Source organism: Oncorhynchus masou, chromosome 33, assembly GCF_036934945.1.
Source record: "Oncorhynchus masou masou isolate Uvic2021 chromosome 33, UVic_Omas_1.1, whole genome shotgun sequence".
Lineage (NCBI taxonomy): Eukaryota > Metazoa > Chordata > Actinopteri > Salmoniformes > Salmonidae > Oncorhynchus > Oncorhynchus masou.
The window spans coordinates 11,860,739-11,875,738 of NC_088244.1; the positions used below are offsets into that span (position 1 = coordinate 11,860,739).

Here is a 15,000-nt window from a genome sequence, read left to right on the forward strand (position 1 = left end):
AAGGTGTAAACTTGGCAGTAGAAAATCTTAACAGTATATTTGACCTCTCAGCTTCCCTATCAAATCTAAAAATCTCAAATAGAAAACCGAAGAAAATTAACAACAATGACAAATGGTTTGATGAAGAATGCAAAAATCTAAGAAATTGAGAAACCTGTCCAACCAAAAACATAGAGACCCGGAAAACCTGAGTCTACGCCTTCACTATGGTGAATCACTAAAACAATACAGAAATACACTACGGAAAAAGAAGGAACAGCATGTCAGAAATCAGCTCAATGTAATTGAAGAATCCATAGACTCTAACCACTTCTGGGAAAATTGGAAAACACTAAACAAACAACAACACGAAGAATTATCTATCCAAAATGGAGATGTATGGGTAAACCACTTCTCCAATCTTTTTGGCTCTATAACAAAGAATAAAGAGCAAAAACATATACATGATCAAATACAGATCTTAGAATCAACTATTAAAGACTACCAGAACCCATTGGATTCTCCAATTACATTGAATGAGTTACAGGACAAAATAAAAACCCTCCAACCCAAAAAGGCCTGTGGTGTTGATGGTATCCTCAATGAAATGATCAAATATACAGACAACAAATTCCAATTGGCTATACTAAAACTCTTTAACATCATCCTTAGCTCTGGCATCTTCCCCAATATTTGGAACCAAGGACTGATCACCCCAATCCACAAAAATGGAGACAAATTTGACCCCAATAACTACCGTGGAATATGCGTCAACAGTAACCTTGGGAAAATCCTCAGCATTATCATTAACAGCAGACTCGTACACTTCCTCAATGAAAACAATGTACTGAGCAAATGTCAAATTGGCTTTTTACCAAATTACCGTACAACAGACCATGTATTCACCCTGCACACCCTAATTGACAACCAAACAAACCAAAACAAAGGCAAAGTCTTCTCATGCTTTGTTGATTTCAAAAAAGCCTTCGACTCAATTTGGCATGAGGGTCTGCTATACAAACTGATGGAAAGTGGTGTTGGGGGTAAAACATACGACATCATAAAATCCATGTACACAAACAACAAGTGTGCGGTTAAAATTGGCAAAAAACACACAAATTTCTTCACACAGGGTCGTGGGGTTAGACAGGGATGCAGCTTAAGCCCCACCCTCTTCAACATATATATCAACGAACTGGCGCGGGCACTAGAAAAGTCTGCAGCACCTGGCCTCACCCTACTAGAATCTAAAGTCAAATGTCTGCTCTTTGCTGATGATCTGGTGCTTCTGTCACCAACCAAGGAGGGCCTACAGCAGCACCTAGATCTTATGCACAGATTCTGTCAGACCTGGGCCCTGACAGTAAATCTCAGTAAGACCAAAATAATGGTGTTCCAAAAAAGGTCCAGTCACCAGGACCACAAATACAAATTCCATCTAGACACTGTTGCCCTAGAGCACACAAAAAACTATACATACCTTGGCCTAAACATCATCGCCACAGGTAACTTCCACAAAGCTGTGAACGATCTGAGAGACAAGGCAAGAAGGGCATTCTATGCCATAAAAAGGAACATAAATTTCAACATACCAATTAGGATTTGGCTAAAAATACTTGAATCAGTCATAGAGCCCATTGCCCTTTATGGTTGTGAGGTCTGGGGTCCGCTCACCAACCAAGACTTCACAAAATGGGACAAACACCAAATTGAGACTCTGCACGCAGAATTCTGCAAAAATATCCTCCGTGTACAACGTAGAACACCAAATAATTACATTTACATTTACATTTAAGTCATTTAGCAGACGCTCTTATCCAGAGCGACTTACAAATTGGTGAATAATGCATGCAGAGCAGAATTAGGCCGATACCCACTAATTATCAAAATCCAGAAAAGAGCTGTTAAATTCTATAACCACCTAAAAGGAAGCAATTCCCAAACCTTCCACAACAAAGCCATCACCTACAGAGAGATGAACCTGGAGAAGAGTCCCCTAAGCAAACTGGTCCTGGGGCTCTGTTCACAAACACACCCTACAGATCCCCATGACAGCAGCACAATTAGACCCAACCAAATCATGAGAAAACAAAAAGATAATTACTTGACACATTGGAAAGAATTAACAAAAAAACAGAGCAAACTAGAATGCTATTTGGCCCTACACAGAGAGTACACAGCGGCAGAATACCTGACCACTGTGACTGACCCAAAATTAAGGAAAACTTTGACTATGTACAGACTCAGCGAGCATAGCCTTGCTATTGAGAAAGGCCGCCGTAGGCAGACATGGCTCTCAAGAGAAGACAGGCTATGTGCTCACTGCCCACAAAATGAGGTGGAAACTGAGCTGCACTTCCTAACCTCCTGCCCAATGTATGACCATATTAGAGAGACATATTTCCCTCAGATTACACAGATCCACAAAGAATTCGAAAACAAATCCAATTTTGAAAAACTCCCATATCTACTGGGTGAAATTCCACAGTGTGCCATCAGAGCAGCAAGATTTGTGACCTGTTGCCACGAGAAAAGGGCAACCAGTGAAGAACACGCACCATTGTAAATACAACCCATATCTATGCTTATTTATTTTATCTTGTGTCCTTTACCATTTGTACATTGTAAAAACACTGTATATATATATATAATATGACATTTGTAATGTCTTTATTGTTTTGAAACTTCTGTATGTGTGATGTCTACTGTTAATTTTTATTGTTTATTTCACTTTATATATTATCTACCTTACTTGCTTTGGCAATGTTAACACATGTTACCCATGCCAATAAAGCCCCTTGAATTGAATTGAGAGACAGAGAGAGAGAGACAGAGAGAGACAGAGAGAGAGAGAGAGAGAGAGAGAGAGAGAGACAGAGAGAGAGAGAGAGACAGAGAACACAACCCATATCTATGCTTATTCATTTTATCTTGTGTCCTTTACCATTTGTACATTGTAAAAACACTGTATATATATATAATATGACATTTGTAATGTCTTTATTGTTTTGAAACTTCTCTATGTGTGATGTCTACTGTTAATTTTTATTGTTTATTTCACTTTATATATTATCTACCTTACTTGCTTTGGCAATGTTAACACATGTTACCCATGCCAATAAAGCCCCTTGAATTGAATTGAATTGAGAGAGACAGAGAGAGAGAGACAGAGAGAGACAGAGAGAGAAACAGCGAGAGAGAGAGAGAGACAGAGAGAGAGAGAGAGACATAGAGAGACAGAGAGAGAGAGAGAGTCAGAGAGAGACAGAGAGAGACAGATAGAGAGAGAGGGAGAGAGAGATAGAGAAAGAGAGAAAGGGCAAGAGGGTTGGCTATAATAAAACTCTTTAACATCATCCTCGGCTCTGGCATCTTACCCAATATTTGGAACCAAGGACTGATCACTCCAATCCACAAAAGTGGAGACAAGTAACCTCTGATTGAGAACCGTACTAGGCCGAACACAAAAACCAACATAGAAAAACAAACATAGACTGCCCACCCCAACTCACGCCCTGACCATACTAAAACAAAGAATAAAATAACAGAACTATGGTCAGAATGTGACAGAACTGAGCAAATGTGAAATTGGCTACTTACCAAATGACCATAGAAAGACCACTTATTCACCCTGCACACCCTAATTAACAACAAACAAACAAAAGAAAACAAAGGCAAAGTCCTCTCATGCTTTGTTGAATAAAAAGAAGAAGCGTTTGACTGATTTTGGCATGAGGGTCTGCTATACAAACTGATGGAAAGTGGTGATGGGAGAAAAGCATACAACACTATGAAATCCATGTACACAAACAACAAGGGAACAGTTAAAAAACCCACACGTTTCTTTCCACAGGGCCAGGGGGTGAGACAGGGATGCAGCTTAAGCCCCACCCTCTTCAACATGTATATCAATGAATTGCCGAGGGCACTAGAACAGTCTGCAGCAGCCGGCCTCACCCTACTAGAATTTGAAGTCAAATGTCTACTGTTAGCTGATGATCTGGTGCTTCTGTCCCCAACCAAGGATGTTCTACAGCAGCACCTAGATCTTCTGCACAAATTATTTCAGACCTGCACCCTGACAGTAAATCTCAGTAACACAAAAATAATGGTGTTCCCAAAAAAAGATCAATTTGCCAGGACCACACATTAAAATTCCATCTCGACACCATTGCCCGAGAGCACTCAAAAAACGATACATACCTCTGCCTAAACATCACCGCCACAGGTAACTTCCACAAAGCGGTGAACGTGAAGAGACAAGGCAAAAATGGCCTTCTATGCCATCAAAAGGAACATCAAATTTGACATACCAACACAATTAGACCCAACCAAATCATGAGAAAACAAAAAGATAATTACTTGACACATTGGAAAGAATTAACAAAAATAAAGAGAAAACTAGAATGCTATTTGGCCAGGAACAGAGAGTATATAGTGGCAGAATACCTGACCACTGTGACTGACCTAAAATTAAGGAAAGCTTTGACTATGTACAGACTCAGTGAGCGTAGCCTTGCTATTGAGAGAGGCTGCAGTAGGCAGAGAGAGACAGGCTATGTGCACACTGTCCACAAAATGAGGTGGAAACTGAGCTGGCCTTCCTGACCTCCTTTGACACATATTTCCCTCAGATTACACAGATCCACAAAGAATAAAAGAATAAATCATAATATTTTTATCTATCCTGTTTCCACAAGAAAAGGGAAACCAGTGAAGAACAAACACCATTGTAAATACAACCCATATTTATGTTTATTTATTTTCCCTTTTGTATTTGAACTATTTGCACATCGTTACAACACTGTATATAGACATAATATGACATTTGAAATGTCTCTATTCCTTTGGAACTTTTTTGAGAGTAATGTTTACTGTTCATTGTGTATTGTTTACTTTTGTTTATTATCTATTTCACTTGCTTTGGAAATGTAAACATATGTTAATCATGCCAATAAAGCCCTTTGAATTGAGTTGAATTGAGAGAGATGGAGAGAGAGAGGTTTAAGAGTGACTCTCCTTAATTGCCACAACAACGGCCTAAAACACGTGGAGCTACATCTCTGCCAATGTGACATGCCTGACATGTCCAATAGAAGCAAGGGGATAGTGGCAGCACTATGACAGTGACCCTGAATGAGCTGTGGACTGCAGAGAGATAACAGAGGATCTGCTCCTTATCTCCAGAGTGTATCAATCCACCTCCATATAGTCTCAGAGGGATAAACTCCACAGGGGAACGGAGGGATGGATGGATGGATGGATGGATGGATGGGTGAATGGTCATCACGAGGAGTGGCAGTAATAGTTACGTGACTGGGAAACAATGATCTGTTGATGGGAAACAGAGATAAAAATAGAGAGAGAGAGGGAGGATGTAGAAAGAGAATGATAGAGGACAGGGAAGGGAAACGACAGGAGATGATAGACAGTGTCTGAGAGACAGAGGGGAAAATATAGGGCAAAAATGCAAAAGGAGGAGAACAGATGAGAAACAGACAGCAGCAAAAGGTAACAGTACACTCTCCTCCTCTCCTCTCTTCTCTTCTCCTCTCCTCTCCTCTCCTTCCCTCTCCTCCTCTCTCCTTCCCTCTCCTCCCCTCCTCTCCTCTCTCCTCTCCTCCTCTCCTCCCCTTCTCTCCTCTCTCCTTCCCTCTCCCCTCTCCTCCTCTCCTTCCCTCTCCTCCTCTCCTTCCCTCTCCTCTCTTCCCCTCTCCTCTCTCCTCCTCTCCTTCCCTCTCCTCCTCTCCTTCCCTCTCTTCTCCTACCTTCTCCTCCTCTCCTTCCCTCTCCTCTCCTACCCTCTCCTTCCCTCTCCCCTGTCCTCTCCTCTCCTACCCTCTCATCTCCTCTCCTCTCAACTTCCAACCTCTCCCCTCTCTTCACCTCCTTTCCTCCCCTCTCCCTTTTCCTCTCTCCCTAACTCCCTCCTCTATGTGTGTGTGTTGATTAGATGAGTGTGTGTGTCCTTGGGGTGCTCTGCTGTCAATCCTGCTGTTCAGATAGCCAGCACCGCGGGGCTCAGCGCTCACAACATTTAACCTCATTTACATGTTTACTACAAATTCAGGGCCTAATGATGCAGCCAAGCAGTCAAGGGGAAGCTGGGAGGAAGGATAGTAGAGGGAGGCAGGGGGAGGGGGATAGGATAAGGAGGTGGGGAGAGATGGAGGGAGGAGAGGATAGGCAGATGGGGGAGAGGGAGGAGGGGAGGGATGGAGTGGGAGTGCACCTGTACACTCTGGAGGTGGGGTAACAGCCAAGTCATCAACTATGGGACAGAATGATAGCATCTTAATGCTTTATGGAGGAAGGAGATAGACAAAGAGTGAGAGAGTGTGTGAACAAAAACCAGAGAGTGGAAGAGATGAAAGGGAAATGAAGTGAGAGAGAGACAGACAGAAAGCCAATTAGGAAGGCACTCCAGTAAAGAGGCAGGGAGATGTCATGGTGAGAAACCCCTCTCATCTGTCTCTGTATAATCTCTCCTAGCATGTGTTCTCCACTTCTTCACCCTTTCTTTACATAATCAGGCTCCTTGACCTGACATCTAACTCTTTCTCTCTCTCTAACATCCCTCTCTTCTGCCTCTTCAGTTACACAACATTCACTCCCACGACTCGTTCCATATTTTATGTCCAGAAATCCTGGGTTACTGAGTGGTGAACTGAACACTCCACTTTGAAGTACATGCAGCACATATATTATAACTACTGTAACTGTGCCCGTATGAGTTATGCAGTAGAAATGCACAGCCTCATGTTAAGAGCATACTTTGAATAAAACAGATATATTCAATTGAATAAAACATACGGCCATATGTGACTACTGTAGAAACATGTGATTCATGTGTTTTGTCTTATTTCTACTTGGTCAGTGGCTCTGATAATATAACTTTGACTGACCAGTTCTATCTTCAGACTGTCACACCTCCCTACACTGGCTTCCTGTTAAGGCAAGGGCTGATTTCAAGGTTTTACTGCTAACCTACAAAGCATTACATGGGCTTGCTCCTACCTATCTTTCCGATTTGGTCCTGACGTACATACCTACACGTACGCTATGGTCACAAGACGCAGGCCTCCTAATAGAATTTCTAAGCAAACAGCTGGAGGCAGGGCTTTCTCCTATAGAGCTAAATTTTTATGGAATGGTCTGCCTACCCATGTGAGAGATGCAGACTCGGTCTCCACCTTTAAGTCTTTATTGAAGACTCATCTCTTCAGTAAGTCCTATGATTGAGTGTAGTCTGGCCAAGGAGTGTGAAGGTGAACGGAAAGGCTCTGGAGCAATGAACCGCCCTTGCTGTCTCTGCCTGGCCTGTTCCACTCTCTCCACTGGGATTCTCTGCCTCTAACCCTATTACAGGGGCTGAGTCACTGGCTTACTGGTGCTCTTCCATGCCGTCCCTAGGAGGGGTGTGTCACTTGAGTGGGTTGAGACACTGACGTGATCTTCCTGTCTGGGTTGGTGCCTCCCCTTGGGTTGTGCCGTGGCGGAGGTCTTTGTGGGCTATACTCGGCCTTGTCTCAGGATGGTAAGTTGGTGGTTGAAGATATCCCTCTAGTGGTGTGGGGGCTATGCTTTGGCAAAGTGGGTGGGGTTATATCCTGCCTGTTTGGCCCTGTCTGGGGGTATCATCGGATGTGGCTACAAAGTCCCCTGACCCCTCCTGTCTCAGCCTCCAGTATTTATGCTCCAGTAGTTTGTGTCGGGGGGCTCGGGTCATTCTGTTATATCTGGAGTATTTCTCCTGTCTTGTCCTGTGTGAATTTAAGTATGCTCTCTCTAATTCTCTCTCCTGGAGGACCTGAGCCCTAGGACCATGCCTCAGGACTATCTGGCATGATGACTCCTTGCTGTCCCCAGTCCACCTGGCCGTGCTGCTGCTCCAGTTTCAACTGTTCTGCCTTCTGGCTATGGAACCCTGACTTGTTCACTAGACGTGCTACCTGTCCCAGACCTGCTGTTTTCAACTCTCTAGAGACAGCAGGAATGGTAGAGATACTCTTAATGATCGGCTATGAAAACCCAACTGACATTTACTCCTGAAGTGCTGACTTGGTGCACCCTTGACAACTACTGTGATTATTATTATTTGACCATGCTGGTCATTTATGAACATTTTAACATCTTGGCCATGTTCTGTTATAATCTCCACCCGGCACAGCCAGAAGAGGACTGGCCACCCCTCATAACCTGGTTCTTCTCTAGGTTTCTTCCAAGGGAGTTTTTCCTAGCCACCGTACTTCTACACCTGCATTGCTTGCTGTTTGGGGTTTTAGGCTGGGTTTCTGTACAGCACTTTGAGATATCAGCTGATGTACAAAGGGCTATATAAATACATTTGATTTGATCAGATAAAAGATAACATCACCTGTCCAAAATGTATTTTCCATTGAAACACGCTGCCAACCAGCACTCAGGGGAAGACGTAACATAGTAAAAAACAATTCGGAACACTCAAATTAGCATGTTACGATTAGTATGGTATCTATTCATTTGTGGATGGCCAAATTTTACAAATTACAATGTGTATAACATGTTACAATTCCTATAACATTGCAATTTGTACAATATGTTATGAATTTGCAATATGTATGATATGTTACAAATTCCAATTTGTTTTGGATAGTTTTACCTTGGTGGCTAATTGACTAACGTTAGCAAGGCTACGGATTAGGGTTAGGGGTTAAGGTCACAGTTAAGGTTAAGGGAAGGGTTAGCTAACATGCTAAGTAGTTGAAAAGTAGATAACAATTAGTAAGTCGTTTTTTTTAAAAGTAAGTAGTTCCAAAGTTGCTAATGACCTAAAATGCTAAAGTTGTCTGTGATGAGACACAACGAGTAAAGACAACTTGGCTAAAAAGAAGGGGAAGCAGTACTGAGTCTATATGCAGGAGTATAAAGTCATTGAGGTAGATATGTACATACAACTAGGAATACATTGACAGATAGTCAACAGTAGCAGCAGCATATGTGATGAGTCAAACAAGTTAGTGCAAAAAGGCTATTTGGCTAGTCTTATGGCTTGGGGTTAGAAGCTGATCAGGATCCTGTTGGTTCCAGACTTGGTGCATCAGTACTGTTTGCCATACGGTAACAGAGAGAACAGTCTATGATGGGTGGCTGGAGTCTTTGACAATTTCTAGGGCCTTCCTCTGACACCGCCTGGTATAGAGGTCCTGGATGGCAGGAAGCTCTGCTTCAGCGATGTACTGGGCCGTTCGCACTACCCTCTGCAGCACCTTACGGTCAGATGCCAAACAGTTGGCATACAAAGCAGTGATGCAGCCAGTCAAGAAGCTCTCGACCCGCTCCACTACAGCCCCGTTGATGTGAATGGGGGTATGCTCGGCCCTCCGTTTCCTCTAGTCCACGATCTGCTCCTTTGTTTTGGGAGAGGTTGTTGTCCTGGCACTGCACTGCCAGTTCTCTGAGCTCCTCCTTATAGGCTGTCTCATCATTGTCTGTGATCAGGCCTACCACCTTTGTGTCACTGACAAACTTAATGATGTGTTGGAGTCGTGTACGGCCATGCAGTCATGGGTGAACAGGCAGTACAGGAGGGAACTAAGCACCATGGGTTTTGACGGTCAGAGTGGCAGATGTGTTGCTGCCTAAACTCAACACCTGGGGGCGGCCGTCAGGAAATCCAGGATCCTGCTACAGAGGGAGGTGTTCAGTGCCAGGGTCCTTAGCTTAGTGGTGAGTTTGGAGGGCACTATGGTGTTCGAACGTTGAGCTGTAGTCAATGAACAGCATTCTCACGTAGGTGTTCCTTAAGTCCAGGTGGGAAAGGGCAGTGTGGTATTGAACGTTGAGCTGTCGTCAATGAACAGCATTATCACATAATGCGTTCCTTAAGTCCAGGTGGGAAAGGGCAGTGTGGTATTGAACGTTGAGCTGTCGTCAATGAACAGCATTATCACGTAGGTGTTCCTTAAGTCCAGGTGGGAAAGGGCAGTGTGGTATTGAACGTTGAGCTGTCGTCAATGAACAGCATTATCACGTAGGTGTTCCTTAAGTCCAGGTGGGAAAGGGCAGTGTGGTATTGAACGTTGAGCTGTAGTCAATGAACAGCATTCTCACGTTCCTTAAGTCCAGGTGGGAAAGGGCAGTGTGGTATTGAACGTTGAGCTGTCGTCAATGAACAGCATTATCACGTAGGTGTTCCTTAAGTCCAGGTGGGAAAAGGCAGTGCGGTATTGAACGTTGAGCTGTAGTCAATGAACAGCATTCTCAAGTAGGTGTTCCTTAAGTCCAGGTGGGAAAGGGCAGTGTGGTATTGAACGTTGAGCTGTCGTCAATGAACAGCATTATCACGTAGGTGTTCCTTAAGTCCAGGTGGGAAAGGGCAGTGTGGTATTGAACGTTGAGCTGTCGTCAATGAACAGCATTATCACGTAGGTGTTCCTTAAGTCCAGGTGGGAAAGGGCAGTGTGGTATTGAACGTTGAGCTGTCGTCAATGAACAGCATTCTCACGTAGGTGTTCCTTAAGTCCAGGTGGGAAAGGGCAGTGTGGTATTGAACGTTGAGCTGTCGTCAATGAACAGCATTCTCACGTTCCTTAAGTCCAGGTGGGAAAGGGCAGTGTGGTATTGAACGTTGAGCTGTCGTCAATGAACAGCATTATCACGTAGGTGTTCCTTAAGTCCAGGTGGGAAAGGGCAGTGTGGTATTGAACGTTGAGCTGTCGTCAATGAACAGCATTATCACGTAGGTGTTCCTTAAGTCCAGGTGGGAAAGGGCAGTGTGGTATTGAACGTTGAGCTGTAGTCAATGAACAGCATTCTCACGTTCCTTAAGTCCAGGTGGGAAAGGGCAGTGTGGTATTGAACGTTGAGCTGTCGTCAATGAACAGCATTATCACGTAGGTGTTCCTTAAGTCCAGGTGGGAAAGGGCAGTGTGGTATTGAACGTTGAGCTGTAGTCAATGAACAGCATTCTCACGTTCCTTAAGTCCAGGTGGGAAAGGGCAGTGTGGTATTGAACGTTGAGCTGTCGTCAATGAACAGCATTCTCACGTTCCTTAAGTCCAGGTGGGAAAGGGCAGTGTGGTATTGAACGTTGAGCTGTCGTCAATGAACAGCATTATCACGTAGGTGTTCCTTAAGTCCAGGTGGGAAAGGGCAGTGTGGTATTGAACGTTGAGCTGTCGTCAATGAACAGCATTATCACGTAGGTGTTCCTTAAGTCCAGGTGGGAAAGGGCAGTGTGGTATTGAACGTTGAGCTGTAGTCAATGAACAGCATTCTCACGTTCCTTAAGTCCAGGTGGGAAAGGGCAGTGTGGTATTGAACGTTGAGCTGTCGTCAATGAACAGCATTATCACATAATGCGTTCCTTAAGTCCAGGTGGGAAAGGGCAGTGTGGTATTGAACGTTGAGCTGTCGTCAATGAACAGCATTATCACGTAGGTGTTCCTTAAGTCCAGGTGGGAAAAGGCAGTGCGGTATTGAACGTTGAGCTGTAGTCAATGAACAGCATTCTCACGTTCCTTAAGTCCAGGTGGGAAAGGGCAGTGTGGTATTGAACGTTGAGCTGTCGTCAATGAACAGCATTATCACGTAGGTGTTCCTTAAGTCCAGGTGGGAAAGGGCAGTGTGGTATTGAACGTTGAGCTGTAGTCAATGAACAGCATTCTCAAGTAGGTGTTCCTTAAGTCCAGGTGGGAAAGGGCAGTGTGGTATTGAACGTTGAGCTGTCGTCAATGAACAGCATTATCACGTAGGTGTTCCTTAAGTCCAGGTGGGAAAGGGCAGTGTGGTATTGAATGTTGAGCTGTCGTCAATGAACAGCATTCTCACGTAGGTGTTCCTTAAGTCCAGGTGGGAAAGGGCAGTGTGGTATTGAACGTTGAGCTGTAGTCAATGAACAGCATTCTCAAGTAGGTGTTCCTTAAGTCCAGGTGGGAAAGGGCAGTGTGGTATTGAACGTTGAGCTGTAGTCAATGAACAGCATTATCACGTAGGTGTTCCTTAAGTCCTGGTGGGAAAGGGCAGTGTGGTATTGAACGTTGAGCTGTCGTCAATGAACAGCATTCTCACGTTCCTTAAGTCCAGGTGGGAAAGGGCAGTGTGGTATTGAACGTTGAGCTGTAGTCAATGAACAGCATTATCACGTAGGTGTTCCTTAAGTCCTGGTGGGAAAGGGCAGTGTGGTATTGAACGTTGAGCTGTCGTCAATGAACAGCATTCTCACGTTCCTTAAGTCCAGGTGGGAAAGGGCAGTGTGGTATTGAACGTTGAGCTGTCGTCAATGAACAGCATTCTCACGTTCCTTAAGTCCAGGTGGGACAAAAGACGACCTATGAGGAGGAGGTGAGGGCCCTCGGAGTGTGATGTCAGGGAAACAACCTCTCACTCAACGTCAACTAAACAAAGGAGATGATCGTGGACTTCAGGAAACAGCAGAGGGAGCACCCCCCCCCCCCCCATAACGATGGGACAGTAGTGGAGAAGGTGGAAAGTTTTAAGTTCCTTGGTGGACACATCATGGACAAACTGAAATGGTCCACACACACAGACAGCGCCTCTTCAACCTCGGGATTTGGCTTGTCACCAAAAACTTTTACAGATGCACAATTGAGAGCATCCTGTCGGCTGCATCACCGCCTGGTACGGCGACTGCACCGCCTTCAACCGCAAGGCTCTCCAGAGGGTGGTGCGTTCTGCACAACGCATCACTCTGGCCACTTTAATACATTCTTCCATTGCAGATCTACCATTCCAGTGTTTTACTTGCTATATTGTATTTACTTTGCCACCATGGCCTTTTTTTGCCTTTACCTCCCTTATCTCACCTCATTTGCTCACATCGTATATAGACTTGTTTCTACTGTATTATTGACTGTATGTTTGTTTTACTCCATGTGTAACTCTGTGTTGTTGTACGTGTCGAACTGCTTTGCTTTATCTTGGCCAGGTCGCAATTGTAAATGAGAACTTGTTCTCAACTTGCCTACCTGGTTAAATAAACCGGGGTGGCAGTGTAGCCAAGAATAAGAATAAGAATAAGAATTTGTTCTTAACTGACTTGCCTAGTAAAATAAAGGTAAAATAAATAAAAAAATAAAAAAGGTGAAAGAAACATGCGTCGTACTAACTTTGCCAAACACATTCACTCCATAGATATATTCTGTTTTTCAAAATGAATGACGCAGCACTACTTTAAACCATAGGATGGTGTTCCAATCAATATGCCTTAGAGTGAACTACACATTCACACTACACTAGCCTTCCATTAGGAAATTATGTTGTTCTGAATACTAACACACACACACACACACACACACACACACACACACACACACACACACACACACACACACACACACACACACACACACACACACACACACACACACACACACACACACACACACACACACACACACAGAGAGTGAGGAAGGCAGATCATGCCCCTCTCCAGGGGAGGTTTGCTGTGAATAATTACTGCAGCACTGTGAGGTGTGTTGGAGAAGCGATGAAGGGGATTGGAAATGTCTAATGGGCAAATATACACATATACACATACACACACACACATACACACACATACACACACACACACACACACACACACACACACACACACACACACACACACACATACACAATACACACACATACACACACACACATTCACAATACACACACACACACACACACATACACACACACACATACACACACACACATACACACACACACACATACACCCACACACACACACCCACACACACACACACATACACATACACACACACATACACCCATATACACACCCGCACTCACACACACACATACACATACACATACACACACCCACGCACACACACCCACGCACACAAACACCCACACACACACATCCACACCCACACACACAAACACCCACACACACACACATCCACACACACCCACACACACGTACACAAACACCCACACACACACACACGCAAGCACACACACACATATGCACACACACACACACATGCACACGCACGCACACAAACACCCACACACACGCACGCACACAAACACCCACACACACAAACACCCACACACACGCACGCGCACAAACACCCACACACACACACAAGTGCATGCACACAAACACACACTGGGCTCTGAATAGTGTGATCAGTATGGTAAACCAGAGACCACATGATAAACAAACAGCCTAGTGACAGCATGTGTGTGTGTGTGTGAGAGGGACAGTGTGTGTGACAGTGTATGTGACAGTGTGTTTGTTTGTGTGTGTGTGTATGCGACAGTGTGTGTGTATGCGGCAGTGTGTGTGTATGACAGTGTGTGTGTGTGTGTGTGTGTGTGTGTGTGTGTGTGACAGTGTGTGCATGCGTCCAAGCATGTATGCTCAGACCTTACCCTAACCTTGTGTCTGACAACTCTGACCTACCCAGGATGCGTCCCCATGCTGTTGCCAATGATAGCGATCGATTGGCTGAAACTCTGAATCTCCCACCCTCCTGCTTTTCCCACAATCACTCCATTTAACATATGCAAGTCTGCCTCTGAATTAAACACGTCTCATATACACACCTCTCCATACACACACCTCTCCATACACACACCTCACCATACACACACCTCTCCATACACACACCTCTCCACACACACACATCTCCATACGCACACCTCTCCATACACACACCTCACCATACACACACATCTCCATACACACACATCTCCATACACACACCTCTCCATACACACACCTCTCCATACACACACCTCTCCATACACACACCTCTCCATACACACACCTCTCCATACACACACATCTCCATACACACACCTCTCCATACACACACCTCTCCATACACACACATCTCCATACACACACCTCTCCATACACACACCTCTCCATACACACACATCTCCATACACACACATCTCCATACACACACCTCTCCATACACACACATCTCCATACACACACCTCTCCATACACACACCTCTCCATACACACACATCTCCATACACACACATCTCCAT

General features: G+C 44.5%; 2 protein-coding genes across 2 annotated transcripts in view; both read right to left on the minus strand.

Moving 5' to 3' along the window:
* LOC135527620 (uncharacterized protein DDB_G0271670-like) overlaps positions 1–12,666 on the minus strand; it is a gene marked incomplete at its 3' end in the record, with an annotated part of 17,111 nt that extends 4,445 nt beyond the window's left edge. The window contains exon 1 of the mRNA XM_064956109.1: positions 12,558–12,666. Within this exon, the coding sequence (XP_064812181.1) occupies positions 12,558–12,666 (109 nt within the window). The remainder of the gene's footprint in view (positions 1–12,557) is intronic.
* The window catches only part of kcnd3 (potassium voltage-gated channel, Shal-related subfamily, member 3), a 302,565-nt gene that overhangs the window by 248,833 nt on the left and 38,732 nt on the right, over positions 1–15,000 (minus strand). The gene's annotated exons all lie outside the window — the stretch shown is intronic.